Source organism: Takifugu flavidus, chromosome 1 (genome assembly GCF_003711565.1).
Source record: "Takifugu flavidus isolate HTHZ2018 chromosome 1, ASM371156v2, whole genome shotgun sequence".
Taxonomy (NCBI): domain Eukaryota; kingdom Metazoa; phylum Chordata; class Actinopteri; order Tetraodontiformes; family Tetraodontidae; genus Takifugu; species Takifugu flavidus.
This window is the reverse complement of record NC_079520.1, coordinates 18,239,431-18,263,202: the sequence shown is the minus strand read 5'-3', so window position 1 is coordinate 18,263,202 and position 23,772 is coordinate 18,239,431. Positions and strand designations below refer to the sequence as shown.

Sequence of the window (23,772 nt, the reverse complement as noted above, 5' to 3'; positions counted from 1 at the left end):
TTTTCTCCTCTAAAGTTGTAAATAAAATGTTATGCTGCTATGCAATAATGCTTGAATCTACTGAAAAGCCAAACTACTCAGTCACTGGGGATGGGAATGTTGTCAATGTCTGAAAAAAGGAAGAAAAACTTCATGTGAAAAATGCAGCGAATATGATCATAAAATATTTGAAGTTTTATTAGGAGGACAGCTACATAACACATTTATTTATATTTACCTATTTATTCACTGATTTGCTCAGCGACGCAAAATCAGTCACTATTAGGATTTGTAAGACTAGGAACCATCATTTGGTTTCAGTTTTTACGAACTACTGAATGTGTTACACATTAGTGTCAAAAACAGGAAGTGGACAATATAAAGTAATGCGGCTTCTCCTCATTGATTTCATTTCCTTATTATTTTTTTAATTTATTTTTTACGAAAACCTGTTCTAAACGGTCCTAAATGTCTCTGATTTATATTCTGTGAGGTGAGTGCTAATCGCATTTCTCGCATTTTTTTCCCCAGCATAACGTCATAACGTCTTGGTGAATGCTAATAACACATCTCCTTTGCGAACAGACAAACTAGCATGATATCTTATTATGGCTTACAGCTGCCAAATTAACATTAAAGGTGTTAAGGTTCTAAGCTCAGCGTGACCAAATACCTGTGGTTGTGTGTTGATCTTGTCAGTGATGGGAAGCCGCGGTGTCGTTTCATATTTTAGGGTTTCTTCTCTCCTGGTGTACTTAACATAGTTATGAGCCATAACGCTACAAATGACACAAACAGCATTAATGGTATTTATTTATTTTGGGGAAAAAAATCTAGGCTGTATAATTTTTTTAATAAATTTCGTCAATTGCATGACAAGGAATTATTAGGAAAGGAACTCGTATACTTTTTTAAAAAAAAGATGGATTGCCTCTTATGTTGGTCTAAAAAAGAAAAGCACAATTTTGATTTAGTAAAACGACCAGCAAAGAAAAATATGCAAAATTGGACCAGACACCTCACTATCAAACTAGCTGTTCCTGACTTGAATACCACCAACAGTATAGGTTGGCAGGTAGATATCCTGGGTCACCACATTAAACTTGCTTGCTGAGCTCCTCTGATTCACTGTACTCACCCACATTTCTATATCGTGGTAGAACTCCTACCTAAAGTTTGCAGATTGGGTCTTACCAGCAACAATGATGAGATACTACCAAAGCAAAGGGAGTCACTTGGCCTTGTGTTAAATACACGACCATCTCACTCTGAACATTGAAAATATGATAGATGGCACCAAACATCTTCTAATCATCAATGATTCTATGGTGGAGAGGGTGACAAGTACCAAGTTCCTGGGTATGCACATCACTGAAGCCCTTATATGGCCAAGCAATGCCAACTTCTATCCCCCAAATTAAAGTTGTTTTTTCATTTTATTGTTTTACAAGACTCAGAATTCATTTACTGTTTATTGTTTTCCCCAAGGGTTTGACCGTTCATTCCAATCCTGTACATGATGCAGTATTGACAAAGCAAACTCCGACTTGCGTCTACGGTAATTGAATTTGCTTAGTATTTGTTCTTGTGTTCAATCCGCAGGCACACATCATACTAACCAGACGGCCTTTGGAGTACAGGATTCCACGTTGAGTTCCACTAATGCAGATGATTAGGTAATGTAAAAAGTAGACATTTTGTGATTGTAAAAGATTTTCTCACTGAAAGAATCTTAGTGCTTATTTTCATGCAGTTTTGTTTTTGTTACAATGATGCTTTTATTTCAGCCCTAGAATGGCATCTGGAATGCAGGAGAAACAGTACACACCATCTCTGCTCAGCTTTTTTGTTTATAACCCTACGTTTGGACCCCGGGAAGGAGAGGTTGGTTCCATGTAAAGCTCATACATTACAGTTCAATTATTTTTTTATTTTTTTTACCTTTCCACCACAGCTGAATTGTAAATACGTTCATTTGTGTTGATTCTTCCTTCCTTTTAGGAAGAGAAGAAGATTTTGTTTTACCATCCGAGTGATGTGGAGAAGAACGAGAAGATCCGAAATGTTGGTCTTTGTGAAGCCATTGTACAGTTTACTAGGTAAAGTTTTCAGTTAATGTTCTTTATACGTGAAACTTGTACAGCGACATTAGCACTGAACCGACAGTCTCAGTCATGCTGATCATTGTCGTTGGTCTTTCAGGACATTCTGTCCAACAAAACCAGCCAAGTCTCTACACACACAGAAGAACCGCCAGTTTTTCTTTGAACCTGAAAACAATTTCTGGATAGTCATGGTATACAGCAGCTTCTGCGTACTATACTGTTTAAACTTGTCTTGCTGAACATTCTAATTTTTCTGTTGAATGTTTCTCAAGGTGGTTCGAAACCCAATGATTGAGAAACTAAACAAAGATGGTAAAACCCAAACAATAGAATATCAGGAGGAGGAAATGCTTGTGAGTATGAAATGTTTCATTTCTTTGAAATAAGATTTTCTGGTAACACTTTGTTGGACAAAAATGCGTATTATAATAATAAGGACTTCCTTTATTTTTTCGAAGATGTTTCACCTCTTGTCCAAGAAGATTCTTCAGTTCTAAATTAACTGGTGGGAATCTCAGAGTTATATGTGCTGAATGCTGTTGGTGGTAATTTACCTTATTATATGGTGTGGATCATCTTGATCGCCACATGATGTTGCAGGTGAACGATTGTGAAACTTTCTGGGGAGGAATCCCTGGACAGCATTGTTAGCAGCTGGCGACTGGTGTCTGGCAACCCTCCTCCTGCTCCTCCTCCTGAGTTCAGAGTTTTTCCAGTTTAAAAAAGATGGGATTTTTTTACTCCTCTTTTAAACCATCTTTCTTCTCTGGCCAAAATATGAACATTACTGTCTTCAAATGAGTGTCCCTCATGTTTAAGGCGTAGATAGACAGCTGAATTCAGTCCTGGGGACCTGGCTCCCCATTTTGGGCCATGCGTCTGTGCAGGCATGTTGTTTGTAAAAAAAAGAATCCTTCTGAGTTTTTCTGATGTATCTGCTATGTAGGGTATGACGATGATGTTGCATCTCTGTTTCATACCTGCTTCATCTCCCTCTGGCCTGACCAGGATAGCCAGGATTGATGTGGTTCTTCTCTTTAGAAGTGACCGATATCAGTATCTCTACACAGTATAACAATGAGATTCCCACCAGTTAATTTAGAACTGAAGAAGGCTGAAACATCTTTGAAAATCTAACAGAAGTCCAGTTGAATTCTCTTAAACCAAGACTACCCACATGAACATTAGTCCAATCAGGACTAAGTAGCAGTTAAGAGAATAAACAGATAGATGTTGTTTTACCAGATGTTCTTGTGCCTGCAGGACACAGTTTATGGTGCAGTAGTAAGACAGTGTTACAGTATGTATAAGGTGAGTATGACCCAGTATGTAATTAGGCTCCTGCTGTGGGGAAAGAATCACTTTGTAACAGTGATGGATTTCTTCTAGCTCTTCAATGGCACATTTGCCAGAGCAATGGAAGCTGGAGGAGTGGAGCTGTTAATGCAGAAGCTTGAAAAGTTCTTCTACAGGGTAAGGAGTTTGTTGATGGTACTGTACTTGAACATGCACAGAGAGTGTGTTTGTCCATGTCGCCGGACCGAGCGTTGCAGTCACATCTCACTTCTTCATAATTCTCTGCTGACTTTAAGTGCCCTTAATTTCTTGCTGATCTCTGGCAAATCAGCTTTGCAAAAGGCTAAAATTCTTAAGTTATTATTAGGGAATGTCCATCAAGTTCCCAAAGTATTTACTCTACACTGCAACCCAAAGTCAGGCTTTTCTGTGCCCATCAGAGCTGGGATGTCAGCATACATACGCTGAAACTTCTGCACAAGTTTTTGAAAGGAGCAACTGTTTTGTCTATTAAATATAGAATCCATCCCAGTCTCAGTTGTCTTTGCAATAAAAATAAAACAACTAATATCTCTGCAATAATGCATTTCTATTATTGAGGCTTTTTTCAAATTTAACTGACACTTGTTTGCCTCTATGTACATATTTGTGTTTCAGTATCTGCAGACTCTCCATTTACAATCCTCAGACCTACTGGATGTGTTTGGAGGAATCAGCTTCTTCCCTCTGGATAAGATGACCTACCTAAAGATCCAGTCATTTGTTAACAGAGTGGAAGAGAGCCTCAGCCTGATCAAATACACAGCCTTCCTCTACAATGATCAACTCATCTGGTACAGACTGAACACATGCTGTCTGTGTTTTTGTCCCTAAACGGCTCAAAATGAAAAACTAATCATTTTAGTTTCACACTGAAAAAGACTGGAAACAGCCATATTTAAATATTTTGTATTTTAGAGTTAGAGCTTACCGTATATTTTCTCCTTTTGTGGTTGGTCGTGCAGGAGCGGACTGGAACAAGATGATATGAGGATCCTGTACAAATACTTGACCACATCATTGTTCCCCAGACACACTGAACCAGAGGTGAGAAGGCCAGAACGCAGAGACCCTAGATGACTTATATGATTACCATTAAGGAGATGAGGAAGAATTTAATGTGAATTTAAGTTTGTTTGTATTTGTTCATCTGTGAACTCTACTCTCTTCAGTTGGCTGGCAGAGACTCTCCTCTGAGACCTGAGGTTACAGGGAATCTGTTGCACTATGGGAGGTGAGGGCCCCAATCACATGCTGTTGGGTATTTAAAGAAAAACAAATCTGATTTACATTAGCAACATAGCCATTTGTTGTATGTTTTCATCAATTCATGTAGGCTTGATCTCCAAACCTGTTTCAGAACCAAGGAGATGGGATTAGTTCTTAGAATTTCTTAACACTGAGGCCTAAACATTAATTATAGTAATGGCTCTGATACGTGTTCTTTAATAGAATATTCTGCCCATCATCCCTTCAATTTCTCACCAGGTTTCTAACAGGACCTCTTAATCTAAAAGATCCTGAGGCCAAGTTCCGCTTTCCAAAAATATTTGTCAGTGCAGAGGATGGCTACGAGGAGCTGCATCTGATAGTTTATAAGGTACAAGAGAATGCATGGTCTGCCAAGGCTTAATTCTAATTCTACCTATGAGCATGAAGAGTTTTCAAAATAGAGCTGAAGGCTTCATAATCTGATTGCAGGATTTGGCTATGAACTGGCAATTTAGCACGAAATGTGGCACTTCTCTAAATTCTGGGTTGTTGGGATTATACAGCTCTATTTTAAAAGGATGAAGTAAATGTGTGGCTGAGCGTCACATTAATGAATACCTGAACTGAGTGACTTTGATTCTGCATTAATTTGCGTGAATCTGCCTCATTCCAGGCCATGAGTGCTGCAGCCTGCTTTATGATCAGTGGTAAGTGTACACCCAGTCATACCTGTTCTGATAGATCAATTTTGTTTCTCATATGCTCTTCTACGCTCTGTTCTCTTGCTTTAGCATCCGTGGAGCTGAACCGGGACTTCTGTGAACAGTTGGACAGCTTGGTGGGCCCCCAGCTCACTCTGCTGGCGTCTGACATATGTGAACAGTTCACCGTTAACCGCAGGATATCAGGGTCAGTTGTGGCTTCCACCCCTCCATTTGTATTCACTCTCTGGTTGCTCTAAAAGAATGTAAAACACTGGATATTATCATTGAATTGAAGCGTGGCGTTGTGGCCATTCTCATTTAATCTCGTTAATTATCTTCTGATATGTTGTTGCTTGTAATCCAACACTAGACTCCAGGGCCTTGGCTGTTTTATTGTGAGGAACATGCTTAATAAATTAGACTGACCCACATTCATCAGCTGGCAGTCAGGATTCAATCCTGATTCGGCCCAAGGAATCTGCAATTTACAGGCATTATAGTTGAAAGTGTATTCTCTTGTGTGGACTGAAGAGAAACTATCAAAAATCTCAAGTGATTTCTAAGCGAGTTTATAGGCTTGCCCAGTGCTCTCAAGTAAGAGTATTCATGTATTTTCTTCTTTTTATTTCAATGATTTTTCTGTTCAGGCCAGAGAAGGAGCCCCAGTTTAAGTTCATCTACTTCAACCACATGAATTTGGCAGAGAAGAGCACCATCCACATGAGAAAAACCGCCAGTGTCTGTCTCACCTCTGTCCATCCTGACCTCATGAAGATCCTGGGAGACATCAACTGTGACTTTGCCAGGTACTCCTGACAACACTTGACCTGTTAAGAGATGCTGGTGTATTTCTCTTTACCACAGTTCTCCACGCTAGTGTCACAATAATCAGGTGATCATGCTGGCTGAAACCCAAGATGCAGATTTAGTGGTTTGTTTATGGAAAAATGCATCCTGTATGTCAATAATAAAATAACAGCGTGGAGTAATGCTCAACAATTGATTTGATCAGTAGACTTTTCAAACTACAAATCCTGGAAATAAATATGTAGACCAACAAGCTCTCAATAGTTTCCATGGATTTTGAGAGTCATTCATCACATGTACTATGTTGACTCTGCGAATTCTTTCACTCTTGTGACTCTGATTATGAAAATCCCATTTATAGCTTGTATGAAGTGCAGGCATTTCCCTTTTTTTCAAAAGTATAAATACTGTATGATTCTCTTTTTTGCATTGATATTCACAATATAGTCATTATATGTTAACCTCTGTGTTTTAATATGATAGTATTTTATTGTATAAGATATAAACATTCTCAGTCACTACTGGTACTGGTACTACTTGACATCTTAACCAACTTTAGATGTGGCCGTTGCCTTAATTGATGAAATTTAACCTCCTTTTGCCTCACAGGGTGGATGAAGATGAAGAAATTATAGTAAAAGCGATGACAGACTACTGGGTAGTCGGTAAGAAGTCAGACCAGAGAGAACTTTATGTGATCCTCAATCAGAAGAATGCAAATTTAATAGAAGTAAACGGTAAGTCTTTTTCAGCTGCTGATTAAATGTGTAATGCTCTAATGATACTTGAACTGTGTTATCTGTTTTTCTGCAGAGGAAGTTAAGAGGCTTTGTGCGACACAGTTCAACAACATTTTCTTCTTGGACTGACGCAGCAGGGGGAGTCTGTGTTAAAACACTAAAGCTGGCTCGGGACAGCGTCTCTGTAATGCAATGATTGCATTATAAATTAATTTGAGAATAAAATTTATTTCACTAAGTTTTTGTTTTTACTTGTCCTAATAAAACTTTAATTTTTCTGTAATTAAGTGTACATTAAGATTTGTATGGTACACATTTCTTTTTCTTCGTTTGTATATACTTGTAAAATTGTATTTGGTTTATTTTTTATTTAACACGATGTGACAAAGTGCTCAATTGATGCACAATTTGATGCACAATGCACAATTTAAATTTAGTGCCTTTATTATTAGTGACAGTATCAGTTTATGAAATGCTAAAAATCATAAATTAAGGATTCCTTTCATGTGTTTTCTTTTTGTTCATTTTACAAGATGTGGTACAAATGTTCAGATAATATAATCAAAAGGATTTAATATTTCAATGTAATATCAAATACTTTTTTAATATAAACAATTGCCCAACAATCAACCTTTTAACATTTCCTTGAGTTTCACCAAACAATTTTATTTAAGTCCATCTATTTGTCTGTGGTATCTTGAAATAAATAAATTCTCTCAAATCTTTAGATAACATCGACAATATGTTTTTGTAATAGACATTGACGTCAATCCAGATAAATGTGCACTTAAACTCCAGACCAAAAGGTGGCGGTGACTCTTACAGTAGCTGTTGGGGAGAACATGGAGAAGAAGAAATAGACCCGCCCCTCGAGGCTACCGCCCATTCCGGATTTTAACCAATCAGCGTTAGCGCATTGAAAATTCAAACAGTCGTTTGCAATGATTATGTTGATTTGAGTAGACGTCCGTTGTGCTGTAAGTTTTTTTTTTTTACTGTACACAGAGCGAATAAGTTCATTTTCTCACAATATAGAAGATAAACTGAGGTAAGAGAGACGTCAACTTTGTTATTTAAAACTCCAATATCTTGGCTCTTGGGCTCCTTGGTTTTTGTACCTACCACACTCTGTTCGAGGGTTGTATATGGTGACAATAAATTAATAAAGTCACGACTACACAATTAGGAAATACTTTTGGTAAATGGTCGTGTCTCCTCACAATGGCGAAAGTTTATCAATGTCTCTACCAGCTTATCTCTACAGAAATCTCGTGTTATTTTGCCTTTTGTTACTCATGTCAGTTGCGGCATACCCCAACCATGGTGTATTGATCATATAACGTGGTGATTTTATATTTTTCTGCAGATCCCTGAGCATGGACTCTAAATTCTCCCACCTGTTCAGGCGCGACACCAGTGTGTCGATGCTGAGGGTGAAAATGTCTCGTCGAAGATCTCAGACCCAGAAAGAGAACCGAGAGCGGACAGTCAACACACGCAGAAAGCTGGACAAGCTGATGGAGCTGGACGCCTCCTGCCTGGATGCCTCCACTGCGGTGGTCAACATGTCTGTGGCTCATGAGAGGACTTTACATGGCACAGCAATCGCTAAAAGTAAAACATCAAAAGCAGAAATGAAACGTACACCTTTGTTGATAAGACAATTCCTGAGCAATGAGAAGGCCACACTGTTTCTTATATATTCAGCTTGCTGACTCGATGTTATCTTTTTAAAAACAGAGGCAGCGGTGGAAGAACGAGTGAAACAGCTCGAGCGTTGGAGAGAACACAAGGCTCTGCAAAGAGAGAAGGAAAAGCGAGAAAAGGAACGCAAGGGGGTTTTTAAAACTGGCCTTTACCATCCAAAGGACACACTTGAGGTGTTCTCTCAGCCTCGGGCCTCATCTGCCTCAGACAAAGTGAAGGAGGTGAGACGGGGCTGCCACATTTCTTAGTACTTCCAAATGACTGCTTGTCAATTTTGTTATAAGATTAGTGCTGGTCCTTCAGATTAAAGAAAACACGGCTCCAGCCCCCGATGCCAGAGTCACTCGCTCAATGAAACAACAACAACAACCAGTGCAGAGGGTACTGGTTTTTTTTAACATTTTAAAAATTACGTTCTAGTGCTCCAAACCCTCAATGTGTCTTATCTGATTGTTTGTAAAATTTACAGAAGCCCCTGAAAATGCAGGAACCAAATACTCTTGCTTTTAAAGGTAATTTAACCACTGATCCGTCTTTTATAAAATGTCAGTATATAATCTCCAATCTCGAACTCTCATTACCTTTTTAACTCCTTCTGTAGCTCAGCCTGTTGTTCAAAGACTAACCAGGACCCGTGCAGCAGCTGTCAAGTCTGCATGTGTTCAAACTAAGACCAAGACAGGTAAAAGCTGAGTTTCAGGCCTTGCACACACTGGGTTCTCTTTTACATAATCTTGTTTTCTAAGTGAGACTTGAACAGTGTCTCGGCCATGTCGATTCCCCTGTAGACGAGCCTGTATCGAGCAGATCAGCCATCAGACCTCCTGTTACAAAGACTCCAGCAGCCAAGGACAAAGCTAAGGAAAAGCCTGCAGGTATACATTAAGCCTATATTTACGAGGGTAACTTAACTCAAGAAGCCTGTATTATTTGTTTATTTTGTTAAATTCTTGTCTTTAGAAGCCAGAACTACAAGAAGCAGGGCAGTGGTTGGGGTTGTGGTACCCTTTTCTGTCGCACAAAAGAAACACAAAGGTTTCCATAGTTTTCAGAATAAAAGCCTGTATGTTGTCATGTAGGCAATTTTTAATATTTGTCATTTTTTCTATGTGATTATAGAACCTGCAAACACCACCCAGCCAGCTGTTCCCACGGTGAGCATCTCAGCCAGCCAAGTCATGATGCGTTCAATGCAGGACTGTAATTGGTTTATTTCTATTTTGTGTAGGAGCCTGAGAGAAAAACATGCCCATCCAGCCCACTGCCCCGTTGTGAGACGACTGAGAGGACGATGGACCAACCTCAGGATGACTGTGTCCCCGCTGGGGAGGCTGATGAAACTCCATCTTTTGCTCCAAAGGATTTTATCTTTCAAGCTCCCGCTGGCTTGGCAACTTATAGATTTGAACCTCTCACCCCACGATCAGCAGATGCCTTCCTTAGACCAAGGTTTGTGTTTAGCTGCCTTTGATAAGATTTGAAATATTGCAGAAAGTCTTTTCTTTAAAAAAACAAAAAACTTAAGATCCTTGCTGCCACTTTTGTTTCACAGCATCAGTTTCAGTCTTCTGCCTGCTCCAGTTTTGGATCACGAGCCGCAAAATGTGTCAAACGATCCACCTCCACCTACAAACCCTCAGTGCTCTCCCCCGGGAGCATCTGCTGCAGAAGCTGCTCCCACTCCAACCTGCTCCATGGAGGCTCAGCACGATGTCCCGTACTTTAGAGCGGAAATTGCCAACGGGACCAACAGGCTGACGAGTCTGTGTGTCCACTGGGAGGCTAAAGTAGAAGACGAGTCCATCCCGGAAGAGAGTGAGTTCACTTTCTACACCTTTGTGATTTCTGAATCGCAGACCCTCCCTCACAGGAACCTGTTTGTTTAGTGAGGGATCGCATGCGTACAGCAGTGGGCCAGGCCAGGCTGTTGATGAAGGAGCGCTTTAAGCAGTTCAGCGGACTTGTGGATGACTGTGAATTTTCCAGAGGAGAAAAGATCACCACATGTACTGACTTGCAGGGATTTTGGGACATGGTTTATTACCAGGCAAGTAGCTTGAAAGGAAAATATGCTAAATTATTACACAAAATGTGATCCTATGTTAATTTCCTTGATTTTTCAGGTGGAGGATGTCAACAAAAAGTTTGACGCTTTGAAAGAAGCAGAGAGTCGTGCCTGGGTGGAGGACCGTAAGCCACCGCCACGACCAAAGAAAGCAGTGAAGGTGAAGAGTCTATGTCCACACATGCTTGTACTATGGTTTGGCTGTGTATCATAGCTCATAGTTTACATTTTATTAAAAACTTGGTGCTCTTTCCCAGAAACCATCAGGTGCACCTGTCAAGCCAACAGGAAGCAAAGCAGCAGCGAAGTCTCGCTTGGCTGCGGTGAAGGCAGCCATGAAGGCCAGACAGCAGGCGGCTGAGACTATCAAGGAGGAACCACAGACACAGACGGCGTCTCAACCTGCCGAGTCGGTGGTCTTCGATGGGGGATTCTTCCAGGTGGAGAGCCCTGCCAGGCCAGCAGGTGAGAGCACCCTACTCTAATATGCTGCTGAAAGAGGTTGTGTCATGTTTCTAGATTGTTTGAGTTGAATGAATAACTGTCGTGGGTGTCTGTAGGTTCTCTGAGGAGATCCAGCCGCCTGAGTGCTGTTCAGCCTCAAGCCTCTCCCTGCTACCTCTCCCCCCGAAGAGTCACTCGACGATCCCTGGCACTGGCCCAGACCCCCGTTCCTGCCTCGCCCTCTCAATGCTTCCACCCACCGGGCCGTCCCAGTCAAACCCCAGTACAAGCTCCAAAGTCTCTGTGTGGCACCCCTCGATCATCTCAGAAGCAAGGGCACCCTGTGCATACTTCTCTTGCTTTTACAGCCATTAAAGAAGCACTTCCAGATGAATGCCAGCAGGAACCTGTTTCTGAATGCAGCCTGGCCACAAATACTTGTGCACTTCCAGTCGGTTCTGTTACTGAGGAGCCAACAGCTGAGTCTTTGGATGTTGTCCTGCCACCTACCAGCGAACCGTTTCCTGTAGTCTGCCCAGCTGCCGAGCCCTCGCACCCGAGCCTCACCTTGTCCCCCTGTGTAACTCCGGGCCGAGCTTCCATCTCCGCGCCGCTCTCTGGGGAGGCCGGTAACACACCTGTCGTTGAGGTATCAAAGCTGCTTCTACCAAGATTAATTTAATCTCATTGAGCATCACGGCAGAAAAGTTGTTCTCCTGTAAACTCAGGAATTACCTGGCTTGGATTTTGAGCGCTACCTCCAGCCTTCACAGAGGTGCAGCTTGTCACCAAGGGAGATCGCCAGCATAGAGATGCTCTCACCCATGGCAGTGGATGTTGAAATGGAGAGTCCCAAAGTTCAATCAGAGGAGCTTCTTCCTCAGCAAAAAGCAGGTATGTTTAATTGTTTTCTATTAAAAATGGAAATGGGATCCCTTTCATCCCTTCTTCACCTGAATTTCACAGCATAATTTGGTCACTTATGGCACTTTTCATTTGAACTATTGCACGTTTGATGTTTCTCTCACTATTACCACAGCACTACCAGCGGTGTCTTCACTTCCAATACTTCACTCACCACAGGTTATTTATCTTTCCCCCTTCACTCTCAATGTTACATTTCTTTATTGGATTCCAATTTGTTACTGTTTTTTTTTTCTTACCTCAGACCCAGGCAGTGAACTCTGCTCTGCTTCTCTTCACCCCAGACCCAAAGGACCGGATACGGCAGTCTGTCTGTCCAAGTGACCTAATGGTCTTTACCCCTCCATTATAATGCACAGGGTTTTTTTTCTTAAATGTTTTGGGGATGTGTATATTTACAATTTTTGCAGTAATCTTGAAAAAAGTCAAGAAAGTGATTTTTTTTTATTTTTTGTCAAAGTGGAACATAGTATTGATTTTTATTACAGTACAGTAGTCACAATAATAAACCAGTACTTTTGATGAAAATCATCATCATCTGTCTTTCTTCCATCAGCTGATGCTAATATCCCTTTTATTTTTGACAATACTGGCCGAAACCACAGCCAGTTTTGTGTATAATGAAAAGTGTATGGGGGCAGCACGGGGTGTGATTACTGTCTACTGGTTCTGGGTTGAGTCCCTAGAGGGCCAGAGGCTTTTCTGTGCAGTTTGCATGTTCTCCAAGTGTCTGCGTGGGTTCTCCAGCTTCCTCCGACAGTCCAAACACATGCATTTTGGGGGAAAGGTGAATCGACAGCTGTTAAATGTGGGTTGGCGACTGATCCATGTTTTTACACGGTTTAGGCGGTAAGAAGATCGATAAAAACTGAATGCACCGTAATGGCGCCCCCTAGTGGACATACGTGATCACTATGACCTATAACAATTACTTTTAATTATTATTTTAGTTACTGAATGAATTTTAGTTTTATCAAATGAAAACAAACCTTTTGGACCTGATATGGCTCCACATTACATTGACTTTCATGGAAAGAAGTTGATGTCTAAGGAGTGATATCGTCATGCATGTGGGCCACATTTTTGTTCAAACGCTGGAAACAAGACATGACTGAAGAACTGATCAACTGTCCTGATCTGTCGTTGCACTTCACAGCCTTCGACCTCGTCATCTTTGGTTTTCACCCCCTGTTTATCGTGCAGATGTTCTTCAGTTGGTTCTGGAGATAAAAAAAAATTAATTAGTGCTGATTTAACACATGATATTAAAAATTAAATTGCTGCTTAGTATGTTCATTCTGCAACAGAATTGCATTCAATTATGATTTATAAATACACAGGTCGACATTCAACATGTCGGCAATTAAAATCACCCAACAAATCTGCAGTCTGTGATTCACTCGCGACTTCAGTAAAGTCTTCTTGGCCGTTTGGATTCTGACCAGTGGGAAAGTCGGTCACGTCACCTGAAATCCCTGTCTGTAATTACAAAAACATAAATGCCGTCCCATAAAAATGAAGTTAAGACAAAAATATGGAAAGAATTGGATCAATGGGCATTGGACGTAGGTCTGAGATGACCTGACCTGTTGGGTTCTTGTAGTCTGGCCGATGTCCTCATTGCTTTCTGCCTCAGGCGGATCCCCGCTGACCTCAGCCTCAGGCCTGGATAGTGGGAGTCCATCAGGACTTTCAGAAACTTGCAGAAACACCTCAGCACATCCAAACAGTACTTCCAAAAACTCTAGAAATGTGATCTATCAAAAAATGCAACACAGATAAGGAGAGTATAGTAGGGTAACAGAGTGCGAAAGGACCAAATAACTGGTGTCGACACACGAGCACCTCCTCCTCCAGACAGGAAGTCAGATTTGTGGGGTCCAGCCTCTCTGCAGTGATGATTTCCATTAATTTGGCTGTGGTCAGTTTATTATCCAGCAGTTTTAGACCCTGGAAGTGGAGAAAAAAATACATGGATTTAGCTGTTACATAATTCTTCATCATTAAATAAAAAATATATTGACTTAAAGCACCTTGAACATCCACAACAGCTCGCGGCAGGTCATGGTTTGGTCACCTCTGCTGGCTATGCTTCTTTTGCAGTAGTTCTTATACATTTCCCAACACTTCTGTAAGTTTTTTACTGCAACCACAATGTTGTCTGGCTGCCTAAACAGGAAACCTGAATCAAAAAAGCAGTTATTAGGATTTCATCACACCATAGCGTTTTCATTACTGTGTGTATTTGTATCCTATTGTTTTCTGTGTAAACTGCTGTGTTTTGCATTGAACTGATGTGAACATAAGCTTCTGATTTTGCTGTGACTATTTAAATCTAAATATAGTAAAACTGAATTCCAATTACCTTTTACAGATCTAACATTAGGAAGGATGCTGTCTCTCATCAGTTTAATAAAGCAATCAGCCAAAAGGGACATTTCTGGTCTGTTTAAAAAAAATGGTTACAGTTTTTTCTGTTGGTACACAAACGGTCATTAGGATGCCAAGTAAATCTGGATGAAAATGTCTTACACAGCACTGTGTTGCTAATATGGCTATGGGCTTAGAGGCACCGACTGTCATGTGCTGACTTACACCAAGTCTTTATGGTAGAGGTGGTAGGACAGGACCACAAGAAGGCTGAGGAGCTGGCGGAGAAAAATGGGCGTGAAAGGAGAGTGGATCTCTGTCACAGTCGCTTCATCTGATACACACAGGGAGGGAAAATGTCAAGCTCACTCCAAGAGTAGATACACAGGGGGTAGTAAGGGGGAGACTCACCTTCCACTCTGATTAACTGGTCAATCTGGATCAGAGTGAAGTGATGATGCATGTAACAGTCTTTGAGCAGGCGCCACAGCTGCAGACGTGTCAGCTGAAACAAGCTGTAGGGGGACTGAGCCCGGCCAAGTTGGCTGTAGAATCTATAGATAGACCTCAGCTCAGCACCATACTTCAGCACCGCAAACGTCACCTGTTGGAAACAAGCTCTCGTGTCAGCTCAGGCCTCAGAGTTAAAACCAGGGTGAAATTTGGAAGCAGAGTCTGACCTGTTCGTACTCAGCGTCCCGCTCTGTAGCAGGGATCATGGCCAGCAGAGGCTTAATGTTCAGCGTCAGGTCTGGTGTAGACACAGGGTGGGAACACAGATCTGAAACGGTGCCCAGGCTGAGACAGTCGGGCATATTCAAAGTGCTGTAGAGCTTTACCACTCAGAGGGTTGAGGTCTCTGTTTGAATTCAGGCACTGTGCCATTATTTGATCGTGCACACGGTCTCCTTCAAAAACACGCCCATCCGCACTGGTGAATTTCCCCTGTGTGACGCGGACGCCGACATTTGTAGGTGGCATTAATACTTTAAACAGTCCACTCTGCAACAACTCTACCTTTTCTTGGTTTTTATCGTGTTTCCACTCTCCAACATAGGTTGCACCACTGGCGAAGCAGATTTTTCCGTGTCCGTGTCTCTGACCCTGAACAAATTCTCCTGTGTATTGGCTGCTCAGGAAAAAATGCCCTCCTTCCCCCTGACTCGTGTTCCAGAAGTGCGTGCCTTGGCCATGCTGCCAGAAAAGAGAGATCCTGGGATTCAGGGCAAAAATGGCTAGAAATCTATCGGCCAGACAATAGTCTGACACGGTGGCGAGATAAAATGTGCACAGAGTTCTGTAAAACCTGGACTCCATTCTGCCACATGCCCACATATTGCTGATGGAGGTTTATCCACCTCATTGTGCCTTCTCCATGTCTCAGGTTGTTCCTCCATTCACCAGAATAAAGGTTACCAGAGGGGTAGCTTTAAATAGATACGTGACACATTCAAATTAGTCAAAGACAAATCCAGGATGGTAAGTAACAAGGACGAGTACCTACCATCTTACCCCCCAACCTTCTTTCCTGTTCCTCACCCAGTCTCCCTTGTACCAAGAGGTCTTTTCCTGGTTATAATATGTGGTACCCTAATTTGAAAACAGACAAATAATTAAAATAGACAAGAAAAGTCTATATCTGATGCAAATTAGTGAATCATACCTTTCCGTGTCTCTCTCCAAGACTCCATTGCCCTGTGTATACCACACCGTTCGTTAAACATGTGTAGGTTCCCATCCCATGACGTAAGCCATGACAAACCTGCCCCTCATAAGTGCTGCCATCAAGCCAGGTGTAAATGCCCTGGCCCATGGGCAAATTGCTCACAAATTCTCCCTGTTGGATCAAACGCACAGCATGTTCATTGGACATGACACCTTCAAAAACACAATACACATTCAATACACATTGCTAGCTCTACTCCATACAACAGAAAATTACATCCCAACGTCCCACAATACCTCATATTTGAATCCATCAGCATGAGTGAAGACTCCAGGTCCGTCCATCAGACCCTTGGAAAACAGCCCCTTAAAATGTAAAACAGTAACTTTAAGGGAACCTTGAGAATAAATGGTTAGAAAAGCACTTTTTGGACAAGTAATGCAGCCTATTCAAGTAAAATATGTTCACGAACAATCGAAAAATTTCAAAGTTCTACCTTGTACATGTGGCCCCCTTCAAAATAAGCGACCCCTTCTCCGTGAAACTGGCCAGCACACATCGCCCCCTCATATCTGTAAAGTAACCAGTACTATAACAACCAACACTCTATTGTAGTGTGTTTAAAACAAATATATTGTCTTATTCTATACATTTTACCTCTGCACGGTTAGACAGATGAGCATGTAGATTTCGAGACCCTCGACACGGTCGCGTACACCGACTTCTTTCAGCTCCACTTCGACTGAATCCTCATCTAAAGAGTCTGGAGAGCTCATTACGTCAGTTCTTTTTACAGTTCTTATCTTAATTTTGTTTTATAGCACTTCCATGTAATTGATGATTACTCTTAAAGGAGCTACGCTTATTTCCATGGTAACAATGTTGTTTACGGAAGCCTAGTTGCGTCAAATGTCACTTCTCGTACCGGATGGGTAAAGCAGACGTTACTATTACGAAACAACTGGATTTCGTACAAAGGGAAAGCGGTTTTATAAAGATGTAAAAAGACTTTTAAAGTTCCTCTCTGCGGTAGTCATAGTTTACGTAATGATCACGGACGCGAGTGTATATGTGCATTTCCATTAGATATAGAGAGGGTGCAGGAAAACCAGCGGACGGTGCGGGACCAGTCCACGCCTACCTTCTTTATTTATTTCCATAGCTGCTGACACTTGAAGTGACTTGATGCAGGTGATGCAGAGGGCTGTTTAATGCAGGGTAACCTAATGAAAATATAGTATGCTGCTTTGAATCAAAGAACCTATTAATTTTAATCATTTACAGATGTCTGGTGGGATAAGAATAACATATTGCGAGACCGCCCAGGGCACTGAAGCATGCAAAGGTCAGAGAACACCATTCTCTACTGCTGCACAGCTTTTGGTGCATTTTATTACTAGATTAGATTCGATAGAAATAGCGTGCATGTCATCCACGTCATCTTTGCGACGACTTTATTTTGAGCTTATATGGGAAAATGTCGTCAGACAACAAGAGCAAAGGATCAAAGAAGCTTCTTGTGATTTGATGTTTCAATGTCAAAGGAGCTTCGATTCAAACGATTCTGACTGTATATTCAATTACTTTGTTTCCTGACTCAGTCGAGATGGAATTAGAGGAGTGAGAAGATCTCTCAGCTTGTGCTGCCCACGAAGCTTTGGTCCAAATCGTAACCATTTCATCTGAACTCAAGCTTTCTGGAATATGTTGGGATGTTGCAACTAATGCTGGAATCTCTTTTATTTGCTTTACTGCAGGAGGCAGGAAGAGCTCAAAATGAAGGAAGGCTTCCCTGGTGATGTATGGAGTAACACTGACACTTTTAAAATGCCGTCACAGTCGAGAGTGCAATGTTTTATTTGTTTCTGCATAACTTTTGAACTTAAAATGAAAACCACATCTATCCTGAAAAAACAAAGCTGGGCTGTTTATTTAAGCATAATAAAGGTTTTATTCTTTAACATTGCATTTGGGCGGTTTTTCTTGACCACTGTATGTGTATGTTGATCTTTAGGTGTGGTAGTAACCATGCTAACAGGCATACATGCAGTAGGGGAGGGGGCAAAATGTCACTATATCTATTGAATAAACAGACTTGACTCCTTCACAGCATGTTATTGATAAAGGGTATCCTTTTGACCTTTCATGACATCACATTTAGTCATTTCATACTTTTATTTCCTACAAAGATATGTATTCTTTATGTGGACTTTCAGAGGCAGTTATGGGATGGTATTGAATAAGCATTAAGGGATTTTTTTCTTGCTTTCCTGCTCAAGCAGCTCCCATTAACCAGTGTTAAAGGCCACAAAGGTACCGTAAATGATGGTATGATGATCAAGGCCCCTGTGGTTGTCTTGGGTTGAATGGTGGTTTTTGTGATAGTGTGTTGGACCTGTGAGCCCTGCAGCAGGGTTAGATCGTCTAACCGTGCCAATGTTTCCCCCCATTAGTTTCTACAAGACAACTAAAGTCTCATTAATGTACAAAACTCACAGCACACGTCCCAATCAAGTCGCATGTTTTAGTGTACGTTGCTTGAAGATCTGTCAAAAGGTGCAAGACTTTAGATGGAATCTAAAGAATTTGGAAAAGCTTTGCATTTTATGCAGGTGAACACAGAAATGGAAATATATTTTTTTTTAGATCAAGTAATCATGTACAGTAAAGAAGCAGAAATAAACACATAACAAAAAATAAAAACAAGTGGTTACAAAACATGTTTATTGTTCCATAAAGTGATAAAAAAAAATTAAAAGAAATATGTAAAAAGGTAAAAAAAATCTCTCAATCAAAAAAACACACACACACACCTATATATATATTTATATACAAACCCATATGTACAAACACATACAGGCATATAGAAAATATATTTATATGCACATCTATTTATGTGTGTGTGTGTGTGTGTGTGAATAGGAGCCAATGATCTGATGAAAGGGATGTCTACATTCCAGACATACAATAATGTGGTTAGTCCTCTGAGATGATGTCCAGGTTGATGAGGTGTCTCATGGTGGGTCTGCCATGAGGACAGTTCCACGGGTGCTCAATCTCCCCCATGTGAACCAGGAGCTTCTTCATCTCATTGACACTCAAAGCTGTGCCAATCATCACCTTTAGACAAAAATGGGTTCCTTTACTCCAAACTCCCACAACAGTTACACATACTGACGTTTTTATCTACTTTAAAGGCAGCAAAATGGTGCAAAGTCAACAATGGATACAGATATAAAACCTTGCAACTCACAGATTTTCGACATGCGCGGGAGGCAAACATCTGCCTGACACGAGAGGGTCTGCACATGACCCCCGGGCTGTCACTCAACATGAAGATCAGCTCTTCGATGTCAGCAGGTCCAAAGGTCCAGTTCTTACTCGTAGGCAGAGACAGCAGTTTAACCCTCTCCATCACCTGAGCTGCATTCACACCAAACAAAAAAGCTCCGTCAATATTTGGAACCACACGTCACTACTCATATGGAACATTAATAACTCCATACCATCTTCATCAACCTGGAATTCAAAGCCATTCTTTCTGAAAATGTCAATGTTGTCGATGAGGGTGTTTTCACTGACAGCAGTGAGGTGAAGCTTCTGAGGGCTGCGAACGTGATGAACACATGTGCATCAGTGACATGTACAACTGGGGGAACCTATCTGCCAAAGCAGATTCTTACGCTATGAGCTTTTGTCCTTTGAGAACCGTGTGCTGCTGCAACATCTCAAAGTTGTACTTCTCATCTGTGGCATGTTGGTCGATTATAAAGATGTCAGACTCCAGTTTGGCTATGATGAATCCCAGGTTAAACTGACCGATGATCTCCATGTCTTTAAACATCTCTTTGCTGTGGATGTAGATGGAATTGTTTACTGGGAAAATCACAACTTTATTAAAGAGCTTTGCTGGGAGCACTTTTCACCTACCTGATCTCTTTTTTGAGCTCGGCCTCAGCGCTCTGGTTTTCTCCAGGGTTGATTTTGGCCTTGAAGCGTCGATAGCGCAGATCCTCCTTGGCCCTGTGTGCCTGTTGGTCCTGTAACCTCTTCATTTTTGCAGCTAGCTCCTGTAAGGAAAATTGAAGAGGCACCTTCCTCCTTTGGAGGCAGACTGGAGAATCTACTCCCAGGGAGGATTTGTCTAAATTGTTTGAACAGTCCTTGGGCTCTGGCTTTATGATGAAATGTTGTTTCTCTGTTCTTGCCCGCTTGGGATCTGGGATCAGGCTGAAGTCCTCATCAAAAGGCCTCTGCTCAGTCTGTGACTCTGCTCCTTCAGGATGACTGTGGCTGGTTGAGTCTCCAAAGATTTCATCTTCTACATCCGTTCTGTAGGTATCAGGTTCTGAAGAGCTCAACTCCAAAACAGAATTATGTGGCATTGCCATGGTTATGTCACTACTGCTGTCCTCCTCAGCTTTTGTATCACCGAATGAGCTTCCATACTTAAACCTAGCGAGTGCTGACTTTCCTGCTGGAGAATATTTGGTCTGCTTCATAGCAGATGTCACCACTGGGGGTGGAGTTCCTTTAAGGAACGACTGCAGTGTTTTTTGTGTTGGGCCACTGTTGGATACTTTCATCGCACTCGATTTCTTCCCGTAACTGGAGCAAGGTTGATTTGCAAAGGCGGCTTTGAAGCCAGCCAGGTTTACGGAGGTTTTTGGGCTCTGAGTCAGTGATTCTGCATTGGGTTCTGTCCTGCTGTCCTTAAATGTGGCAGGTTGACAGATGTCAGATGCTGATGTATCTACAAAAAAGTGACAAGTGATGTAGTCCCACAGAAAAACTCTGAATTTGCATTGACGTGAACGTTAAATGCAGTGGTCGGATCTTACTGGCACTGGGGAGGGAAGAAAAGTTCAGGCTGATCTTGTTGACGCCGGCCTCATACATGCTAATCAGTGAGCTCTTCAGAACAGCCAACAGGAGCTTCTCTTCCTGAAGGAAAATCTGTCGTTTGTCAGGGGTTACGTTCACATCCACACACTCTGAAAAGACAGCAGGAAAAAGATCTCAAAACCCTCCGAGCCTGCGGCCCGTTTTATTGATTTACAAACCAGAAACTGGTAGTGTTCTTACCGGAGGCAACGGATATGTTCAAGGCAACAAATGGATACTGGTGTCTGTTGTACATATGATACACTTCGTTCACAAGTTTAATCACCTGCAAATTGGAAAAAGGCAGACAACAAGAGACAATTTAAGCCTTCCAGTTTAAATGTTGGTGCAAAAGTGTAACAACCAGCTTTCAAAGCATAATAATGTAGTTATGCCCACATGTACCTTGACGGGGTCGCATGGCCGATTGTTAATGAAAAAGAACTGCCTGTCTGTGGCACTTCTCCCAACACCATGGTCTCCTCGTGACACAAAGCCTGTGATACTGCCGATAGAAATTTGACATCTGAAAACCATGTACTTTATCGAGGACTTTACGCAAAATGGTAACACTCACAGAAACAGCGGTTTGGGAAGATCTGCACCAGAGAGACCATATTCTTCAATGACATTTTCTGTGGGGGATGCTTGCTGAAATGGCAGAAGACTCTGCAGCTAAAGGAGATGTAAGAGACACTGAAATGAAGCATTTAGCAAAACAAATAGACTCCAGGACACTGGAATTCTTCACTAGTTTATGCTGTGTCATGATTCAAATTTTCGTAAAATGCAAATACACAGTAGACAAAACAAACCTGTTTTGGTCCAAATATAGCTCCAATATTGTCTCTGATGCTTTGGCTGCTACTGGTGCTGAGAACTGTGCTCCGCTTTCCCTGCCCATTTTGATTAGAGCAGGTAATACGCACACCAGTAGAGATAATACAGTAGGACTGCAGGATGTGGATCATTTTACCATACTCCTGGGAAAAAATGCACCGTACCATAGTTGATAATAAATGATGCACTGTGGCACATTTGCAATTAATCAACTTAAGAGGAAAACCTTTTTAATATTGCGCTGAAACTCCTTGTGTCGGACAGGCAGTGTGTAGAAGAGCTGCTGCAGGCTGACCGTGGTGCCTTGCTGTCGGGGATGGGGAGACCGCTGTACTAAGTGCCCATTGTGGTCAAACACCAGCTTGGTCCCCACCTGGCAAGACTCATGGCACGTCACCACACTCAAATGGCTGGAAAAAAGAATGTCAGATGAAATTGTCACTTGTGCATAGACAGCAAAGATTGCATTTTATAACAAAATGAACAGGTTGTAGAATTCTTTTACCTGAGGGCACATAAAGAACTGAGGGCTTCACCTCTAAATCCAAATGTTTCCACATGGATGAGATCAGTAAATTCTCTGAGCTTTGACGTGTGATGTTTTAATGCTATGGAATGCAGAGAGGTGGTTTCATTTAACCACAAACAAGAGGTACATTGATAGTAAAATTTCAGTCAACACATACTCAGTCCTTCAAAGTTGGCTTCTTCTACTCCTTTTCCATTGTCTGACACTTCCACTAGGTCAGCTCCACAATCCTTCAGCCTGACATCTGAAGTAAAGTAGAGATAATTAAATAAAATGAAGATTTTATTTAACGGTCACATTGAAGCCAAAAATCTCCTTCCGCACTGGAAAAGAATACACAAATCCTGTTACTTAACCACTGAAATAGCTCTTGAGTGAATGCCCTCTATCTTTAAAAAGAAACACCTCAATACTTGCCAATATTGGTGGCCCCTGCATCGATGCTGTTTTCCACCAGCTCTTTGACAGCAGTAGCCAAAGTCAAAACCACTTGACCTGAGCAGATCTGATGCACTGAGTGCTTGTCAATGGCCTTTATTGTTCCAGCTGACATGTCATTGCTGAGGGGAAAGGAAAAGGAAAGCAATTGTAAGAAAAAAAATAGTATAATATAACAGTATCTATTATAATATGTGATAATATTATCTATGTTTACCCTTATATACTACAACTACTATACAGATTTCAGAGAAGTTCTAATTTAGAAAAGACATATTCAGAAGAGACACTATGCAAATTTGCTTGGTGTATACCAACATGTGCACGTTTGATTAAAGAAATGGGGTTTAAAAAAGAAGGAAGAAATTATTGGGTAGTAATCTTACCAGGTATTGGGCATCTTCAAGGACTAAAAAGCATCAGAAGGCACAACGACAACAACGTAAACTCCAGTATGTTGAGAGAAGCGTTATTGCTCGCACATGTTTCTCTCTCGCCGGTCGTCTTTCATTTCTCCACTTAAAACGCCATTTGAACACATTTGCATCATGGTGTAAACACAATAGTGAACCTATACCGCCGGCCGCGCTATTCCGCAATGCTCACGAGTGTCACCCCTGCGCAACTCTGCGCAGCCAGTCTGGTAGTATCAAACGATCAAAGAAAACAATCATTGTTTAAGTGATCCTTTTCCCGATTAAATGCAGCACGCTAAACCAAAAAGACGACAAGTTAACCTCTAAAAGCTATTTCCTCGAACATTTTGGCCTTTCATCATGAGCCGGCCGGAACTACGTCACATTGGGTCGTTTGGGGGGTGTAAAAATTTGTCGAATTATATTAAACGAAAAATAATTCTATTTTATGACAAAATTGTTCCTGATAATTTAGAATTTGGATTTTTTTTATAGAATAATATAGGCATGTAAGTAGTCTCTTCTTTAAAATTTCATTCACAACCGTTTTAACATTAGAAATCAAATGCGTTCATTTTCAGACGGTTCCATATTTCTTCTTACATCA

General features: G+C 41.4%; 4 protein-coding genes and 1 long non-coding RNA gene across 7 annotated transcripts; 3 read left to right on the top strand and 2 right to left on the bottom strand.

The window, feature by feature from the left end:
- The first annotated feature begins 302 nt into the window (after positions 1–302).
- ccz1 (CCZ1 homolog, vacuolar protein trafficking and biogenesis associated) lies at positions 303–7,120 on the top strand. The gene is made up of 17 exons (XM_057055055.1): positions 303–472; positions 1,582–1,655; positions 1,767–1,863; positions 1,981–2,078; positions 2,182–2,275; positions 2,357–2,437; positions 3,348–3,395; positions 3,474–3,557; positions 4,038–4,213; positions 4,385–4,466; positions 4,592–4,653; positions 4,908–5,019; positions 5,305–5,338; positions 5,423–5,540; positions 5,983–6,141; positions 6,752–6,879; positions 6,956–7,120. Exons 2-17 carry the CDS (start codon positions 1,642–1,644, stop codon positions 7,009–7,011), a joined length of 1,443 nt encoding a protein of 480 aa, XP_056911035.1. The 5' UTR covers positions 303–472; positions 1,582–1,641; the 3' UTR covers positions 7,012–7,120.
- Positions 7,121–7,775: 655 nt separating this feature from the next.
- Positions 7,776–12,553, top strand: dlgap5 (discs, large (Drosophila) homolog-associated protein 5). 3 transcript variants are annotated; one of them, XM_057054978.1, is made up of 18 exons: positions 7,776–7,930; positions 8,249–8,496; positions 8,623–8,810; positions 8,893–8,970; positions 9,059–9,101; positions 9,191–9,271; positions 9,378–9,464; positions 9,550–9,624; positions 9,709–9,743; positions 9,818–10,038; positions 10,142–10,404; positions 10,476–10,636; positions 10,713–10,814; positions 10,912–11,119; positions 11,215–11,747; positions 11,827–11,992; positions 12,138–12,181; positions 12,267–12,553. In XM_057054978.1, exons 2-18 carry the CDS (start codon positions 8,259–8,261, stop codon positions 12,372–12,374), a joined length of 2,631 nt encoding a protein of 876 aa, XP_056910958.1. In that variant the 5' UTR covers positions 7,776–7,930; positions 8,249–8,258; the 3' UTR covers positions 12,375–12,553. The 3 variants fall into 3 exon arrangements, with proteins under 3 accessions (XP_056910958.1, XP_056910974.1, XP_056910966.1); XM_057054986.1 differs by having other exon boundaries at positions 7,841–7,859; XM_057054994.1 differs by lacking the exon at positions 12,138–12,181.
- Positions 12,448–16,937, bottom strand: rsph10b (radial spoke head 10 homolog B). The gene is made up of 17 exons (XM_057055020.1): positions 16,716–16,937; positions 16,555–16,630; positions 16,355–16,423; positions 16,056–16,229; positions 15,897–15,982; positions 15,699–15,819; positions 15,410–15,586; positions 15,232–15,337; positions 15,073–15,143; positions 14,804–14,996; positions 14,618–14,726; positions 14,388–14,467; positions 14,056–14,204; positions 13,868–13,972; positions 13,609–13,779; positions 13,396–13,501; positions 12,448–13,242 (listed from the first exon to the last, which is right to left on the bottom strand). Exons 1-17 carry the CDS (start codon positions 16,832–16,834, stop codon positions 13,085–13,087), a joined length of 2,070 nt encoding a protein of 689 aa, XP_056911000.1. The 5' UTR covers positions 16,835–16,937; the 3' UTR covers positions 12,448–13,084.
- An 80-nt stretch (positions 16,938–17,017) lies between these two features.
- LOC130537957 (uncharacterized) lies at positions 17,018–18,026 on the top strand. The gene is made up of 2 exons (XR_008953729.1): positions 17,018–17,249; positions 17,343–18,026. It is a non-coding gene; the product is annotated as an uncharacterized LOC130537957 (long non-coding RNA).
- Positions 18,027–18,765: 739 nt separating this feature from the next.
- pms2 (PMS1 homolog 2, mismatch repair system component) lies at positions 18,766–23,767 on the bottom strand. Its single transcript, XM_057055008.1, has 15 exons — positions 23,136–23,767; positions 22,729–22,871; positions 22,469–22,555; positions 22,288–22,390; positions 22,009–22,192; positions 21,758–21,925; positions 21,520–21,617; positions 21,348–21,447; positions 21,144–21,228; positions 20,900–21,052; positions 19,989–20,811; positions 19,742–19,909; positions 19,565–19,665; positions 19,312–19,481; positions 18,766–19,178 (listed from the first exon to the last, which is right to left on the bottom strand). Exons 1-15 carry the CDS (start codon positions 23,147–23,149, stop codon positions 19,035–19,037), a joined length of 2,541 nt encoding a protein of 846 aa, XP_056910988.1. The 5' UTR covers positions 23,150–23,767; the 3' UTR covers positions 18,766–19,034.
- Positions 23,768–23,772: the final 5 nt, after the last annotated feature.

Bases quoted from the DNA above. Each gene is read 5' to 3' on its own strand.
- pms2 (XM_057055008.1), bottom strand. The intron at 21,053-21,143 runs GTAAGAACACTA...CTGTCTTTTCAG, and splicing joins GAACATATCCGTTGCCTCCG to AGTGTGTGGATGTGAACGTA. The intron at 20,812-20,899 runs GTAAGATCCGAC...ACTTTTTTGTAG, and splicing joins TTCTTCCCTCCCCAGTGCCA to ATACATCAGCATCTGACATC.
- rsph10b (XM_057055020.1), bottom strand. From the start codon at position 16,834: ATGAGCTCTCCAGACTCTTTAGATGAGGATTCAGTCGAAGTGGAGCTG. The intron at 16,424-16,554 runs GTAGAACTTTGA...TTACATTTTAAG, and splicing joins AAGGGGGCCACATGTACAAG to GGGCTGTTTTCCAAGGGTCT. The intron at 15,338-15,409 runs GTAGAGTTGTTG...CGCGTCACACAG, and splicing joins ACGATAAAAACCAAGAAAAG to GGGAAATTCACCAGTGCGGA.
- dlgap5 (XM_057054978.1), top strand. From the start codon at position 8,259: ATGGACTCTAAATTCTCCCACCTGTTCAGGCGCGACACCAGTGTGTCG. The intron at 9,465-9,549 runs GTATACATTAAG...TCTTGTCTTTAG, and splicing joins AGCTAAGGAAAAGCCTGCAG to AAGCCAGAACTACAAGAAGC. The intron at 11,993-12,137 runs GTATGTTTAATT...CTATTACCACAG, and splicing joins TCTTCCTCAGCAAAAAGCAG to CACTACCAGCGGTGTCTTCA.
- ccz1 (XM_057055055.1), top strand. The intron at 3,558-4,037 runs GTAAGGAGTTTG...TTTGTGTTTCAG, and splicing joins TTGAAAAGTTCTTCTACAGG to TATCTGCAGACTCTCCATTT. The intron at 4,654-4,907 runs GTGAGGGCCCCA...ATTTCTCACCAG, and splicing joins AATCTGTTGCACTATGGGAG to GTTTCTAACAGGACCTCTTA.